At 42.2% G+C, this 17241-nt stretch overlaps 1 protein-coding gene across 2 annotated transcripts in view; it reads left to right on the top strand.

Annotated features, from left to right (window-relative positions):
* The window catches only part of LNX1 (ligand of numb-protein X 1), a 63546-nt gene that overhangs the window by 24996 nt on the left and 21309 nt on the right, over window positions 1-17241 (top strand). For both annotated transcript variants that reach the window (XM_051619681.1, XM_051619682.1), the window contains exons 2-4: window positions 5425-5666; window positions 7294-7449; window positions 14883-15085. In XM_051619681.1, coding sequence (XP_051475641.1) covers window positions 5425-5666; window positions 7294-7449; window positions 14883-15085 — 601 coding nt within the window. The remainder of the gene's footprint in view (window positions 1-5424; window positions 5667-7293; window positions 7450-14882; window positions 15086-17241) is intronic.

Here is a 17241-nt window from a genome sequence, read left to right on the forward strand (position 1 = left end):
CTAATTCAAAACCTCCTCTTCTTTCCCAGATGTGGCAGGAGCCTCCCCCCTCACAAGTGAGGTTATCAACATCAGGATATCCAGGATACTCCTTGTAGGTCACCATCAGTTTCTCCATCAGTTATGGGGTACCAGTTGGGAGAGTTTGTGTGGGGGCCAAGGTGTGATACACACTGTTAGTACTTCTGATACCAGCTTGTGTCAAACCTAAACAACACAGGGATGAGAGAGCTCATAGTGAGGCCATAGCTAAAACGTACTTGTCTAATGTGATCAGGGTTTAGCTTCAGATCAGCAATGACAGCCCATTACACAGTATTTTCTTCTGCTGGGCAATTCTGAGTGCTTTGTATATATTATTCTTAATTGCACTTAGTCAATGTGTCTGTTGCTGCAGCCCTAAAGCAAAACAGCACCAAAATACGAGTGCACTGGAAGTGATGTTGGAAAAGCACTGCTGGAACTGGGGAGAGAGAGCTTCTTCTCTGCTTGTTTGTGCCAAACCTGGCTCACAAGCCCTGTCACTCTCTAGATTCACTTACTCCCTCCATTTCCTGCCCAGACAGTCACGTGTGAGACAGGGAAAGAGAGGCAGCCTGTGAAGTGACACAGATAGAAACCAGGGCATTTTAAAAAGAGCATTATAAATACATACCTCTTTTTTTTCTTTTTTTTCTTTTTCTTCTTTTTTCTTTTTTCTTTTTTTCTTTTTTTTTTTTTTTCTTTTTTTTCTTTTTTTTTTTTTTTAATTTTTTTGCCTGCGGTATTGTTTCATTTGCATCACTAGAAGTGAAGCAAAAAAATCCATACAGTTGTCCTTGTTTATGTTTTGCCTTTAGGTTTTGCCCCATTGGCAGCCCAGATAATGGAAATCTTTGAGGTCAACCTTCACTTTCAGGCCATCCGTTGCTGTGCAAGTCAGGGATGCTGCAAGGAAAATGCATCTCTCTTTTGAAACCACTGTTCTCATTTGACTTTGCAAATGACATGGAAATGTTTCTGTTGGCCTTGAGTTTTTACAAATGGTAGGACCAAGCTAATGCAACCATGTGGCTTTGGATCTCTTGAGATATGCTGCTCCTGAAGCCTGGAGTGCAGAGCCTCCCTCACATGCGGAGCAGGGCACTGGGCAAGGCTGCTTGTAGATGCCAGGCAGAATTGCAGCCTAGGGTGAAGTTTCAGCAGCCATCACTGTCCCCTCACAGCCCAGTACTTAGCTCATGTGGCCAGGATTTAGGACAGCACATTTCAGCTTCATAAAACAGGCTGTTGTAAACAGAAGAAGCTATTTTCTGAATTTCCTGTATCCACCTAGTGACTACTTTAATGTCATGAACTGTACAACACACGTTATTTATGTTGTTTATCTCTCTATTTTGGCCTTCAAATTGCTTCAGTATCATACGGGTGCACAGATGTACTCGCTGTCTGGTGTGACTGAGAAGGAACATAAATTTGCAGTTCACCTTGGCCACCAGACAGTGTTGGGTTTGCTTTCTGATTGGCCTAAGTTAATCAGCTATCCTGCTCTTCCAGCTGTAAATCAGGCAGCTGATTAATAATCACAGTGAGAGAGATAATTAGTACTGGCATGTAGATGTTTTATGGATCTCTCTTTTCTGTGAGCCAGATCCAACCATATGGAAAAATGTAGCTGAGACACTATAAATATGATTCCATTTAGACAGTCATCTCTTCTGTTTTCTGTTATCGCAGCAGTGTCAGCACGAGGAAAACAATGAAAGTGAAGAGAGGCTGTTGCAGATTTTATTACAAGTTTGAGGGCTTGGGACTTTTTTTCTTCTTCAAGGACACTGTGCTAATCTGAAGAAAGAAGGCTTGATTTGTGTTCATTTATGCCTGCCACAATTATTTAAGAAATAGCTTCAGTGCTCATACTTGAAGAGCTTTGGTTCTCTTTTAACTATTTCTGGCAGAGTTAGAAAGATATGCCTTGTGCTTTGTATCATGGCAACTTGTCTTCTCCAATAAGCCACATCTTAAACTGTGTCAGCCCTCTCTACATTCAAAGTAACTGTCTTCTGTTCATTGCTGCTGGATTGAAGCTATTAACTGGATGTCTGCAGTGTAGTCAGCAGCAGCAAGTGAGGATTTCTACAGAAAGTGAAGGCTTTAGTAGTGAAGTGCAGATGGGCACCAGGGAGCAGTTGAGTCCATGTAGCTGGGAATCTCTGGGCAGATCCACTTCTGATATTTATGTTGACTTTCATGTAACTCACCAAAAATTTAAAAAGATCAGCATTTGAGGACCCATTCTCAAGCCTGGTGCTCTAACATCAGCTTATGAAATAAAAATGTGGAACAGGAATAACTCTCATCATATTCCGAGTCTTTGCAGGGTCTCTGTAAGGCAGAGATTATCTTTGGTAAGAGCAAGCAATTCACCCTGAAGCCATCTATTTGTGTCCACTTACTTGTGTAAGCTATTTTTATTTTGTTGAGCATTCATAGGCTGGATTAGCAAATATGACCTTACTGCAAGTGGGAGAGGTCAAGGACAGGTTCCCAAAAGGCTATGTTGGAGAAGTTTACATAGGCTGCAAGAGGAGAAGGCCTTCATGGTTCTGCTCCCTATGAAATACAAAGGAGAGCATTCTGTCATAATGTGGGATGCTGGAGCAGTGAGGAAGTCACATCTCTTTTTCAGGAAAGAATAGAAAAATGCCTGCTTCAGTGGAGGCAGGAAAGCTCTTTCTTTCTGTTTTACAAGATGATGTTTGCAGTCTTGACTTGGAATAGCTGCCCAAAATAGCTTTTTGTTGGTCTTTTGAAATTGTAGACAAACTTTCTCTTCCATAAGAGTTTTTTCTGTTGAGACACCTCATTTTCCTTTCAGAAAGATTTAGAAATAATTTCTGCCACAGCCATACCCATCCAAGCCTTAAAGCATATACAGTTGCATCAATATATACACAGCAACATCAGTATGATACAGTTGGGTTGTTTGTTTTTTTCCCTCTTTGAGACAAAAGTTGCCAGAAGTGACATGAGGTAAATGATGGTAAATGATAATTTAGTGCTACAGTATTCAATTGTCTCCCATAAAAGGCCAATACCATAAAAGAAATTAGAGGGCTGTTCTGAAGCTGATACAGAGATCTCTGTGACTTGTCCTCATCTCATCTTTCCATCCCAGGAGCTGCTTATAAATCATTTCTCTTCCAAGGCCTCTGTTCAGTGCACTACTTCTTTTTCTGACACTTAACCCACTAGCGTTGTGTACCGTATGCATTATGCATTGCCTTTTGTGTATGCCCTATATTATGAAGAGCTTTCTATCCCTGAGGGTTTCTGCAGCTATTTCTGTGAGTTCGTCCTACAGGGCACTTTTATGAAAGTCATCAGCCTTTGCTATGAAGAAAGAGATAATGGTAACTGAAAGTAGGTCAAGCTCATTAGATTATGATTAAAAGGCAGATTTATTTTTTTTTAATCCAGTGAATGAGGTTCTAGTGGGTGGGCACTGGGCAGAAGTGGTGCTGGAGAAAAGTCACAGGTGCTGTGTCCTTGGGCCACTCTGTCTCTTCAGCTATTTTATAGCTTTAATGAAATACTGGCTCATGAAGAGCACAGTGACCTTGAAATTTATCCAAGTGACATCCTTTAGCAAGTCTTAAGAAGGAAATTCCGTGCATGGTCCTGCCTTTACCAAAAGTAAGTTGTTTCAAAGCAGTTTTTTTAAATTTATCTTTTACAATGCTGTATCTTCAGCTCTTCTGGGAACATGCATGTCTCCACCAGAAACAGTGGGTTTGTCACTACAGAAGTTGAGTCAGGATTTAAGATTTGGATTTTCCTCCAAAATTATTTTCAAATCAGTCCTAGGCTGGCCCAATGACCTTGGTCTGAGGATCTATGCTTAGCCGTCCAGTGGGAGCCCTGCACTCCCTGCTTGGCTCTGGTGGAGCTGTAGTGTCAGTGGGACCTGTCCACACCTCTTGCACCTTGTCTTCCTTCAAGGTGGCGACCCGTCTATTTTAGTGCTGGAACAGCAGAGCTGGAAACTTCATCTCCATGACTGAATGTGAAAACAATTTGTCAGGTGCAGTTCAGGTACTAAGTGGTCTATATAGGCACCTCATGGGGACTTGATTCCTTCAGACCTTGGGCACCTGACTCCCTCCTGCAGCCCTGTCTTCGTTGATTACATTGGCTTCTACCTGAAAAGCAGGCCCTGCCTCCAGCGTGACCGACCACAGTGCTGTGACCGCCTTGGTGACCAGGAAAGCTTTTCAGGGCACAAGGCTGGGTAAGGTGCCTTTTACTTAACCAGCAGACCTGGAGCAGCTGTCAGGCCTCACCCCACTCTCCTTCATTGACCAGAGGCAAAGGGGAAATTACAGACTGTAGCCTGGTGGATTAATTAGCTGCCTGCTATTCCTGTCCTCTTGCATCTATGGTAAATATTTATACACGAGACTACACACATGTCTGTGGCTCTCAATTTTTTTCTTGACCAGCAGTAGCCTTTCTGTGTAAGGTGGTAACTCTGCTACTTGAAAGGACAGTCTTCCTTCTTTTTGATTCTGTGTAACATGACACAGCTCTGTGAAAAAAGACCTGGGGGTAGTACTGGACTGGGGGTAGAAAGCTGGACATGAGCCACCAATGTGAAATTGCAGCCCAGAAGGCCAACTGCATCCTGGGCTGCATCAAAAGAAGTGTGGCCAGCAGATCAAGAGAGGTGATTCTGCCCCTCTACTCTGCCCCAGTGAGACCTCAGCTGGAGTACTGGAGCTCTGGAGCCTCCAACACAAGAAAATGTGGACCTGTTGGAGCATCTCCAGAGTAGGGCAATGAAAATGATCAGAGGGCTGGAGCACCTCTCTGATGAAGACAGGCTGAGGAAGTTGAGGTTGTTCAGCCTGAAGAAAAGAAGACTCTGGGAGGACCTTATAGCAACCTTCCAATACCTGGAAGGGGCCTATGAGAAGGCTGGGGAAGAGCTGTTCACTAGGGCATGTAACAACAGGACAAGGGGTAATGGTTTCAAGCTAGAGAAGGGTAGATTTACGCTGGACATTAGGAAAAAGTTCTTTACTATGAGGATGGTGGATCACTGAACAGGTTGCCAAAAGAGGTGTTGGGGGCCCCACCCCTGGAGACATTCAAGGTCAGGCTTGATGGGGCTCTGAGCAATCTGTTCTAGTGTGAGATGTCCCTGCTTATGGTAGGGGGGTTGGACTAGATGACCTTTAGAGGTCCCATCCAACCCAAAAGATTCTATGATCCTATGACAGGAGTGGCATGTTTTCCTCTTGTTAATCATCCATATTTCATCAGCCACCATGATCATCACAGTTTGTACTCCAAATGATGTTATGGCACCAGGTGATTTCCATAACTATGCAACACTTAAATACACCTTATTTTTGTGTCTCCCTTTCCCTTCCTTCTTCTTAGATGTAAAGGAGCATCCCACTACGGCCTTACCAAGGAACGGAAGAGGCGTTCCCAAGACTGCTCTCCAGGCCATGACTCCAGCTTAGCAGTAGCTGCCCTGGGCCCTGAGCTCTCAGCAGCTGCAGCCATCGCCTTAATGACAGATGATCCAGGGCTGGTGAACCCAGCCTTCAGTCCCACCTCGGAGGACAACCAGTCAGGCAGCAGCCCTGGAGACTTGCATCGCAGCAACCGAAACAGAAGTAAGAACTACAAGTGATGGTTTCAGAGACTGGTGACCTCTTTCGACGTTTATTTTCTGTGAAATGTCTGTTGTTGAAGGCTTAAAAAAGAAAAAGGGGGGGTGGGGAGGGGAGACGGTGAAAGTTTTAACTTTACGTGGCTTATGAAATTGAGCACTGAGTGACCCAAAACATTTGAGGTGAAAAACACATTTGCTTGGTCTAGGGCAGCATCAAGGTAAAGACAGACTAGCTGCACACATGCAAACCACAGGTCTTAAGAAAGATTATTTAGGCAATTCAGCTTAATGGGAAGAGCAAATGGCATGTGTGATGTATGGAGGAGATGGTGTTTCTGTGTCTTAGCTTCACCAAAAGATGGTGGCCCAAGTAACCCCCATAGACCATGTCATGGGCACCTACTCAAACGTCTGTTGGGAACTATGTTTTGCTGTTGCCAAGTATTTGAAGATACACAAATCTTAAGGGGTTCTTTGGGAACTTGAGAGATGTTTGCCCACCTCCAAGGAAGGTGTAGCTCAGAGGCACTGGTCCTGCTGAAGTAACCATAGTAAGGAACAATTTGCCCTAGGAACCTTGCATTGATCCTTCACCCTATGAAACTGCCCCCAGTTCTGAGGAGTTTCTTATTTGAAAAACATGTCCCATCCAAAGGCAGACTGAAGCATTAATGGTGAGTTCAAAGCTAGTATTTGAGGACTCATTTGATGCCAAAATGAACAACCCACCTAGTGTTGCACCAGCTGCATGTTGGGAGAATGGATGAAGAGCTGAAGAAAGACTAGAAAATAAGCAGCACTGTCCTCTTGTGTACATGGGGCTAGAGAGGTGAGGAAAGGGAGGGGGCAAGAAGAGAACACCAGAATGAAATTAAATCCCACCAGTTTTATAGAGTTTTGAGGCCACAGTCTGGTTTGAGGGATGTTGTATTATTAGATTATAAAGTCTGTCTGCCATGCAGACCTTGAACAGACAGAACAGCAACAGCCACAAAGATATCTTCAGCAGGATGGAAAAGAGTGATACGTTTTTAAAATATTATAACATTTGTTTGATATTGCTTTACCCAGGTTAGAAGATGTGACTTGGTTGGTCCCTTCCATCTGATAATCTTTGCATTTTTGACATGAAATTGTTTGCTATCATTGGCAGCTTTAGAAGCATTGCAGGGTTCTGAGACAGTATCGTGGTTTGTTTTTCAAGAAGAGTTTCTAACAATTTACAGCTTTTTTTTTTTTTTTTTTTTTTTTTTTCTTCAATTGACATAGCTCAGGAAGGGCAGTGCTTCTTCCTTTTATATGCATTTTTCACTGGATTGCTGCTGATTCTGCCTTGACTGAGGTTTATTCCCTCCCAGGCTATCACATACACAGGAGATTTTTGTGTGTGGCTGGCAAAACAGACAGGGAAGCTGGCAATTCCAGTGTGTGGAACAGGGGTGGAACAGTCATACCTAGATTCAGGCGGGTGCAACCTTGGAATGTCAGCTGGAGTCAGGTGCAAAGGTGAAATGTAGGAGGCCTTACTGGTGATTTGATGCCCCGTCATATACCGAGGCTGCAGAAATAATGTGTTCCTAGCCCAGAACTGCTGCATTGTATTGATTTGTTCCTCCCTGCTGCTGCAGCTCGTCACTTTGAACGCTCCACTATAAGAAGCAGATCTTTTAAAAAAATAAACAAGGCATTCAGTGTTCTTCGAAGGACAAAAAGTGGAAGCGCCGTTTCCAACCAGACTGACCAGGAAAGGGAGACTGTTGGAAACTCTGCTGCTGGAGATGAAGGTAATGCTTTGTTCTCCTTGCGTTAACACTTAAAGTGGGGTCGGAGACCCTATCCACATGGCAGCTGGATGTCCATGATGGACATGCCTTTCATGTGGTGGGCAGTGTGTGATTAAAAAAACCCAGAAAATGCAATATTTCCTCCATATAATGGGACCCTGAAGTGACAGTCACTCTGGGGCCCCATTGACAGTGTCAAGATTGTAATTCTCTCCTTGACTCTGCTTGTAGTTTCATTCCTCTGCACCAAGCATGCCTGTAATCTTCCAAATATATTCTACTGCACTGGAAAAAACAGGTATGCATTTAATTACTTAATGAGCAGTTACTCTCACATATGAGATCACAGAAACTGGATACCTAAATTACTGTATTAATTATATATGCAAATAATGCATTTTGATTACACAGTTCTGAAATTTGGTCTTTAAATGCAAGCAAGCAACTTGCACCAATACAAATACAACTTTAACAAAGACCTCTACTCAGTCTTTTGCAACATGTGCTTTGTGCAATGGCATCTCAAAGGCTCTCTCTGTTTCTTCTTGTTGGAGAAGGAAATGAATATACTTCTTTCTGTAGCAGTTATCATCATCCTGCCAGCTGGAGGCTCGTTTTCTCCTCCAGTTCTGTATGCTTTCTTATTTTATTTATTTTTTTAAATCATCAGCTGTTCTGAGCAGTCTGCAGGTGGACTCGTGGTTAGATCTGCTGCTCAGTCTTTAGGGATAGCTGTGGTATGCTGTGCCCTGTGCTTACTAAACGTCCAGCCCAAACCCATTGGAAAAAGGCAGTCCCATGTGTCTGTCTCCCCATTGCCACTCCACTCTCCTGGGAAGGGAGATGCATCTGTGTGTGGTGGCACTGGCCTCAGAGGTCCCCACAGCCAGTGTGAAAGCTGCTGCTGCCTTGACCCAAGTTTCGAAGGTTCATGTCTGGGATCACCTGAGAGCACACCTCAGCCATGTTTCATTGCTCCAGGAGATTGGACAGCACCTCACCACCTCCTCTGGTGTCTCCTTTCCTCACCAGGCTTAATCGGTGTTGAGCAGAATAAAGCTGAGACTGTGCCAGGCTGATAGTGGGCACAGAGTGAAATAACTCCTCCTGGTTGATAACCTCTTGTTGATAAAGGTGCTGTCACATTGTATGGCAAAGCTCAACATATTATAGTCCATTTCTCCCCAGTTTTCAGAAGTCCCTTATCTTAGTTCAGATGTCTTTGTTTAATGTGTGTTTCACCTGTAGTTTGGTCAAAGGAGCTCTGAGAACAAAAAACATAACATCTACCTGTGCATTGGCCCTCAGCATCAGCAGCACTGATGTAAAATTAACTATTTGCCCACTGCAGAGTGTGTATGTGCCTTTAATCTGAAGCTGATCTACCTATTGGGCCAATGCTCATCTGCAATATGACTGTGAAGGGTGTAAGAGGAAACAAAAATTCCTCATGTTGGAGAAAAAATATTCAAATAGCCATGATTCTGCTTAACTTGAAGCTGAATGCAGTACTGGTTTTAGAAAACTCCTTTGCTAGTGGAAAATATGATGTCTAATCACAAATGTGTTTCTGTTATAATCACAACAGATAAATAGTTACAGTCTTATGCTGTCTTATCCCTGGAGCTGAAAGCAGTCCTGCACTGTGAAGAATACTTTGTGATTTTCATTTGCAACCTGCGGTTTGATTTGCCATACACACCCATTTTGGTTTTAAATGATCCAGGCTTTCTTTGTTCCTCTGTTTAAATGTTTTGGTGACATTTTCAGCAGAGAACTGTGCAAACTAAAGAAAATGTTTAAAGTGAATGAGAAGTGCAAACACTGATGGGAAAATGTTTGGATTAAGAAGGTGTTAAGTTTTTCTCATTTTTTAATAATGTGATCATTTTTTAATAAGGCATGCAAAGAAGTAACTGTCTGTAGTGCAGCACACAACTTTGTGATAGAGTTATCTCATTTATAGCACAACTACAAACAACTTTTCAGGTCTGAAGTAGAAGTTAGGCAAGTTTAAAAGAGATTCATTGTTTCATTCTGAGACACAAGGGAACGTGACAAGGACATCCTTCGGGCACTGATGCATTTAAGATGTAATAACTTCTGACTGGTTCTACTAGTGTAAATGACCTTGACAATCTACCTGAAAGATTAAAAAATCTCCAAGCAAAGACTGATCCAGAACTGCTATGATTATTTATATTGCTGTGCTCTTAGTTTGGCATCACACTCTTCAAATTCACTTCCAAGGAAGACTATATATATATATATATATATATGTATATGTATATACACTCTTTACTCAAACTGATCTACAAATACAACTCCTAAACCAGGTAATGCTTTAGGAGGAAACAATTTGGGAACACAATTGCAAAAACCTCTGTACAGTTTTACAGTAAAAGGGAGCTGTGCTGCTGGGTTTCAAAAACATTCATCATTTCCATTTTGCAGTCAAGCCATTGTAAAATAAATTGTTTGAGGGTGTCAAGTGTTGTTCAAAGTCAAACTCACCCTTCTTAGTCGCATGGTGGGTGCAGTCCTACCATCTGTTATTGCTTTGCAGCAGTCAAGACCAAGGCAGCCCTGGCAGGATCACAGAACAGACTCTCCTGTTGTATCAGTGTGTCTCACTCCTACGGTTCAGTCTGAGCACCGTTGTATTATACACATACATATATATATATATATATATATGTATATGTATATATATATATGAGAAACAGGTAGATACTATGAATAATTTAATGTTTGGGAAAGGTACATGAAGAAAAATAAGGTAATGAAACACAGCTGGCTCTAGGTATCAACCATTTCACGGAATTCTGCATGCAGAAAAGAAAGTGGCTTATCCAGCCCCAGGAGAAGACAATACAGTCCAACTTCTGTCTCAGGAGGGGTGCACCCCGCAAGAACTGCATGCTGTTCCTGTTTTCCCCAAATTTGATTCAGTTGCAGTTCCAATTTCCCAAAACAGCTGATGGAAATCTTACAGAACTTGTTCAAAGCGCTCTGCTCTAGGACAACAAGCCAGGCAATTTCCAGAAGAAAGAGGTTGGCTCTGTAGCATTTCCTCCACTGCAGATGGATAAACTTTGCGTGCTGGAGATGAGATAGCCACAGTTCATCTGAGGCACATTCAAATCTACAAGAGTTTCATTTTAGTTCTTTTGGGACTCTTTTGGTGAGAGGAATGTCCAGAAGCAAGAAGAGTCATTAAAGCTGGCATTGCCTTCTACCTGCCCCTTGCATTGGACCAGCATCCCTGAAGATTTAATGGAAGGCATTACATCAAAATTATGGCAAACTGCTGGGACAATGAACTGCGAAATGAGAACCAATTGGGAAGGAAGAGTTGCAGAATGAAGTCCTACACCAGTGCAAATGCACATGACATTCACAGACACAGGAAATTTCTAAGAACAGGTTACACAATCATTGTTTAAATTCTGGTGACCAGATGCTGGGCAGCATGAGTGTGTGTCCCTGCAGATAGCCTTATTTGTGGGGGCTGGCTGGCACCTCACATCAGTCAGACCTTCTGATCTAAATAAGGATTTGCAACCTGAGACACAGGTTTTGTTTACAGTGACTTTTGATAAATCTGGACTCAGGAATCATAGCAAACGTTACACAGTGCTTTGTCACACTGAATATTGGGAATGAAGGCAGAAGTTATCCTCATGGCAGCACTGTCAGAAGGGGCATGGTGCACACAGAAGTCAGTTGAAACTTGAGCACTGAGGGAACACTACCATTAAGTAGTATAAACAGTGTAGATCAAATATACAGCATACTTAAAATTTTGTATTACAGTCTTATGGCCACTATACTAATGAGTGTTCAGTGTTCTACATTATACCAGACAAACAGAGTTTACTGTGTAAAGCTGGTGTCTCCTATGTTATTTTTTACTGGAACTGGATACATGAAAGTATCAATAAAATTGCACATTAACATAATGAAAACACTGCTTGAGGGAAAAAAGCACATAATCTTTCTGAATGCAGATGACATTTTATTATATTGACAGATTCAGAATGCTCCATACAACCCCCGGTGACAAAACCACAACAATCTGTGGGAAAACCTGCAAGAATCACCAAAAACAAGACAGAAAGTTCTCTTCTTTCTAGATTCAGCAGCTCTTCAATATTTAAGGACTGGAAATATAAAATGGTAAAGAAAGGTATGAAATATTCCTGGGTTTTCCTGTTGTGGAAAACCTGGTCAAAGAAAATGGAGAATTCTAATTAGGAGTTTAAGGGCTGGCAAATTATATCTGTGCAAACTAATGCTCCAGCCTTACAACACGTCATGTGTATGTGAGTGGAACAAGCCCACAAGCCAGCTGAAGTCCCTTAAATTGGGCTGCTGAGGCCCCATTCACTATACACAATCAGGTGCTGGAGCAGGGTTCACCTCCTCTGGGTATGGTATATACATTAGAAAAATTCAAGTTGAAGACTTTGCTTTCCAGACATGGCATAATCTTGAAATAGACTTGGTAGGTTTTCATCAAACTGCACACAATGTATGCAGACTGGTGAAAAAGGGGGCATGAATTTTCTTATTAAAAACAAATTTGTGTATTGTATAGATTTATTTTGTCAAATTTACTTAGTTTATCAAAATATGCATTGACCTTTCACCTATGACAGTCTAGGTTGTTGGTAAGACAAACCTCTGTGTATAGGTCTGAGATAAAAATAAGAGTCAATCTTCAATGAAGAGAGTGGAAATTAAGAGAGGATGGAGTTATTTTGGTTGCTTGGCCCATCAGAGGAGAAAATGGTGCAATTAGTTAATTATATTCTATAAAGAATCAAAGGAGGATCAAACAAAGAAATCAAATAAAGTCAGGAGATGAGGCAGTACAATCTGTGAATTATGAAAAGAGATACCATAGGGACTTGCAGACTGGCAAGAAAAATGTCTTTGGAAGATTTATTTTGTTGTAGACTGCACACTCCAGAAGGAAATTAGGTATTAAAAATTCCTCTAAAAGAATCTGCATAAAGTCATACTGAAAGTCAGCCAAGTGACACTGTAAGACTTAATAAACCTGGTGAGGCATTGTTCAAGATGGAAAGAAGCTTACATAAGTTCATACCTTATATAAATATATATGTGTATATTAAGTAAGTGTAGAGACTTGTTCACTTCCAATTTGGTTTGGTTTTGCTCTGGGATAATTACATACTGAAATAACATGAGAGTGTCAATGGCTTGTTCAGTCTGCACTTCTCCATGGTCAAGAGATGTAACTGGTTAATTCCTTTAGAAGAGTTTTTGGAGTGAGGTATGGCAGAATGAGTGTTTAAGTCGAAAGCACAGTTTGCTAGGACGTGACGTGAATCATCATGCAATGAGCAATGGAAATAGTTCTGCTATAGGACTGCTTTGGTAGTCTGCAAAATACACAGAGATATTTACTTGTGCTACTTCCATACAGAGAAGATCTGGACATCATTTGTATTTTTACATACGAACACCCTTATGGCCACACCGAGACTATAAAATGTGCTTACTTATTCTGAAGCCGGGATCAGGCTTTGGGTGATTTTGGGGAGTACTTGTATCATCTGATTTTAAGTACCCCACTGAGATGTCAGAACTAATTGTATCTCTCTTCTTACATAGCAGTGGAGTGGACTGAGCTTAGCACATCCAGGGGAGGTTTAGCAGTGAAGTGGGTATCACACCCTTTGGGTACATCTGCACTGTCAAGGAAGCCAGAACAAACAGCTCACCAGATTATGCATTTGGCTTATAGACCTGGATTTAGATGTAGTGAACCCACCCTTCAGGCTAGAGAGAAGCGAACAAGTTACAAGCTGAGCAAATAATGCTCAGGAATTAAAGATAGTTTAGAGAATGTAAAACGCCTTCCATCCCCGACACATTAAAGTTGTGTGCAAAACCGAAATAAACCTGTTTTAGTGCAGAAGCTGGTACTACGAAAGTATAAACTAAATGAAGACTTAGATATTAGGTTGATGAAGGCTGCATTGTTATCTAGATAGACTTTTATTGCCTGTCAACTCTGTGCAAAACCACAAAGTCGAAGTCTGTGCTACCGGTAGGTGCTTTTTACAGCCATGGAAGAAGACAGCTTCCCGCCTCGAAGAGCATATGATCAAAGAAGTGGTAAGGGATGCCACGTGGTGTTTCTTAATATTTTTTTCCTGCTCTTTCTTTCCCCTTGCTCTCTCCCAAAAGGTTTTGGTGCCTTGCTGGTTTGTTGCCTGCTAATTCTGTAGTAGAAAATGTCTATTCTATCTCAGATACTGCTCTGTTAATTTTCGTTTAACATTTTACTGCTATTCAGTAACAGTCACTGTACTTTCATTTCTAAAATAGGTTATTGAAAAAATACTAGCATTTCATTCTTTGACTTTCAGGTTTTTCTTATAAGGGCTGGATTGGACCCATACACAAAAACTCAAAAGCTTTCTCTCACCTATGGGGGATTCAAAAGAATTAGTAGGCTGATATGCCTGTGCTAGAAGACTCACTTGCTTTTACTTCAACTTTGCTTACTGTTGAATGTGGATTAGAGTTTTTAATTGACCTAGAAGGAAAGAAAGTATTAGTGGCATGCTGTGAAAGCAAACATGCCATTTGAAAAGCAGAATTTGGAAGAGGAGATGCTATAAATGCATTATAAATAAAAAATGGACCCCTGCCCACCATTAGTCTCTGTTCCCCACACACAGACTGCCAGGGCCAGCAGATATCTTTCCTTCCAGGCACCTTGAACACTCTGTGATTTCAATGCAGACATGTCACAGTGAGAGCCAGTCGTTACTACTTCCTGGAGTTCAAGCAGAGATGAAAGGAGAGGGGTCTGGCAGGGAAACTGCCATGTGCTTTGAGTTGGCCAAGAACTCTTTCCTTTCTGTTAGCTGAAGGTAAAAAATGCTTCCTTTGGTGTCATGAGCCAAACACCTCAGCTTTGGCACAAAAATGGAGGAAAACAGGGCAGCCTGAGATACTTCCACGGAGATGGGATGTTCCGCCCACCACAGTGGAGATGAAAGATTGTCAAGTTGTCCACACCTCTAGGGCTCTAGGGTCAGCAAGGAACTGTTGCCTGGTTCAAGGGGTCTCTGGTGACTGAAAACATATTTCATTCCCTTAAATTATGAGCACGTGTAACTGGTTTTAAGTACTTTTAATCTGGCTGGATTACATCAAATGTTTAGGGCTGTGTTTTGTGAAGGGGGAGGAAAGGAAGTTTGAATGAATTAATTAAAAAAAAGATCCCTTCAAGTCCACTCAGCAAGCATAGGTATCCTTTCCTCCCCATTTACGTATCTATGCATAAAACCTGGTTTGGATAACTGGCAGGTACTTGAAGTTATGTGGTGCATGTTTTAACAAAGCAAAGCTGTAATGTCAAATAAATATCTTACAATGTGCATTTCCAGGTTTTCCCAGGTTGTATCATCTGATTCCAGATGGGGAAGTTACCTGCATTAAGATCAACCGAACTGATCCCCATGAAAACCTGGCCATTAGGATTGTGGGAGGCAGTGAAACTCCTTTGGTTCACATTATTATACAGCATATTTATCGAGATGGGGTAATTGCCAGAGATGGAAGATTGCTGCCTGGAGACATGATACTAAAGGTACAGTACTGTGGAGGTACAAGATAAAAGTATCCTAACAAAGAATAAGACAGTGTAAGTCAATCATGAGATGAGATCTGCAAAGTTGCATGTTTCTGTGGATAGAATAATGTGTGTAGAAAGGCATTCAGTCCCTCTGCATGCTGTGATGATTTAATTAATTTCCAGTTTTTGAGTAGGCTCATGAATATGTTTGTTCTTCCTATTTGCTAGCAAACCTCTCTGATTTCTGCCCAAACACTATAGATAAAAAAGGCAGTGGAGCGCAATAGACTGTTGGCATTTCTGACCCAGTGGTAAGAAAGGTTTTTTTCTAAATCAGAGGCTGGGCTTTTTGCCCAGTTTGTTTCTACTGAACTGTGGGCTCAAATCTCAGTTAGTGAGGTTTCCATTGCCTTATATCCCACTTAAACCAGGACAGATCATAGGTCTCTGATCGGGATTAAGTTATTTCAGCATCTAGCTCCTCTGCATGATGTGTTCTACACTGCAGAGTGTGAGATACTGCCCGCTCTGTTTTGGGAGTGCTGCTCCTTGAGCAACCACAGGTGAAACCTCTAAGAACAAACTTGAGCAGCATTCAGGCATTAGCCATTGGCTGCTAGTCCTCGTCCTATTTCTATAGAAATATATAATAGATGAACAAGAATTAGGCTAGATGGTTAAAGATCAGGTATCATGTGAGCAGTAGCTTCAGCAATAGCTTTTTGCATAGGGACTGCACTCTTAGCTGCCCCAGCTACTTGGAGCTCCGCAAGGAGGCTAAGTTATATTGATGCTTCAGTCCTTAGAGAACAAGAGTGATAACCAAAAATGTTGGTATGTAGTTGGAGTGCAGAAGTATATTCACATTGCAAGCCAATGGTACAACTGCAGCTCACTCAGGTATACCCAAAGCAGGTTAAATCACTTAGCTCAAGTACTGGTGACAGTGTGGCCAGAGATGGCAAAGAGGTCAGCATAGGTTTTCCAAATTACAGGCAAATATTTGAGCAGGCTGCTTTGTTCACTGTGAGCCATGATGCCATGGCCAGTGTGATGCTGGTATCCAGGCTAACCAGTGCAGCTTTAGCTGGGGTAAGGCTTACAGGAGTTGGAAATGGGGGGAACTGCAAGATGTGGCATGCATATTTCAGGGTCATCTTCCAGGTAGGATTCTGGATGCTCATCTTACTGCCTGCTGTGGCATGCCTGGCTGGTAAGGTTAGTGAGTAGTTCTCTCTACCACATATTCCTTGTGAGTATTTATTAAGAATACCATCCTTTGAAGTTCAGAACACCACCCATAAACCACCATGCTCTTCTAGCTTTTGCTGACCACAGTGGTAGCTGAAGACACCTGAGGCATGCCAGGGTTGTGACTTGCCTTCTGCTTAATGTCTGACAGATTGTGGCCAAAAGGATTTCTCAGGATCATGGTGTGGGCATGCTCCACTCTGGCACTGGTTAAACATGCCTCCAGATTGCGTTTCCAGGTCGCAGCTGGATGAGTGTCACCTGGTCATGTGTTTCAGGGAGGCTTTTTTTCTTGGTACAAGCACAGAGCAGCAGAGTTAGTGGCACCACTGAGGCAAAACTGTTCCTGCAGGGCACATCCAGACTTTAGTGGGAAGCTGTGATTGCAGCACATGTGGGCCCCACTCAGCTCTCTCTGTCTGAGGCTGACTGCTCAGGGATTTACCAAGGATTCCTACCAATTTCAGCCCCATGCTGGTGCAGCTCATGCTGGTCATGGTACCCAAGCTAGCAACTTAAAGTTAGTTGAGCTATGTCCCTTAGGGGTACAGTAGCCCCATCAGATCGTGGTGTGGGCAGCCCCTTCGTGCCCACACAGGCAGTCTGCAAAACCAAATGCCAGTCGAGTGCTTTTGTCAATGCTGAGGAACATTTCTGTTGCAGTTTGGAGACATTGCTCAGTATTTAAATGGTTCAACCTGTGCAATGTAAAACTACATGGAAATAACTTGTCTGATTCGGTGTTTCCAGCCAGCAATGAATTACAACTTTGCAAGTGGTTTTCATTTAGCAGTGATAAAGTGCAATGCCTCGTCACTCTTACACACATATATGACAGGATTGACTGGAAACTTTTTTTTCTCATTCTTTTCCCCAGACAAGTTACAGAAGTGGCAGTTATGTAGCTTTACTGCCATCTG

The sequence above is a fragment of the Apus apus genome, chromosome 4 (assembly GCF_020740795.1).
Source record: "Apus apus isolate bApuApu2 chromosome 4, bApuApu2.pri.cur, whole genome shotgun sequence".
NCBI classification, from domain to species: domain Eukaryota; kingdom Metazoa; phylum Chordata; class Aves; order Apodiformes; family Apodidae; genus Apus; species Apus apus.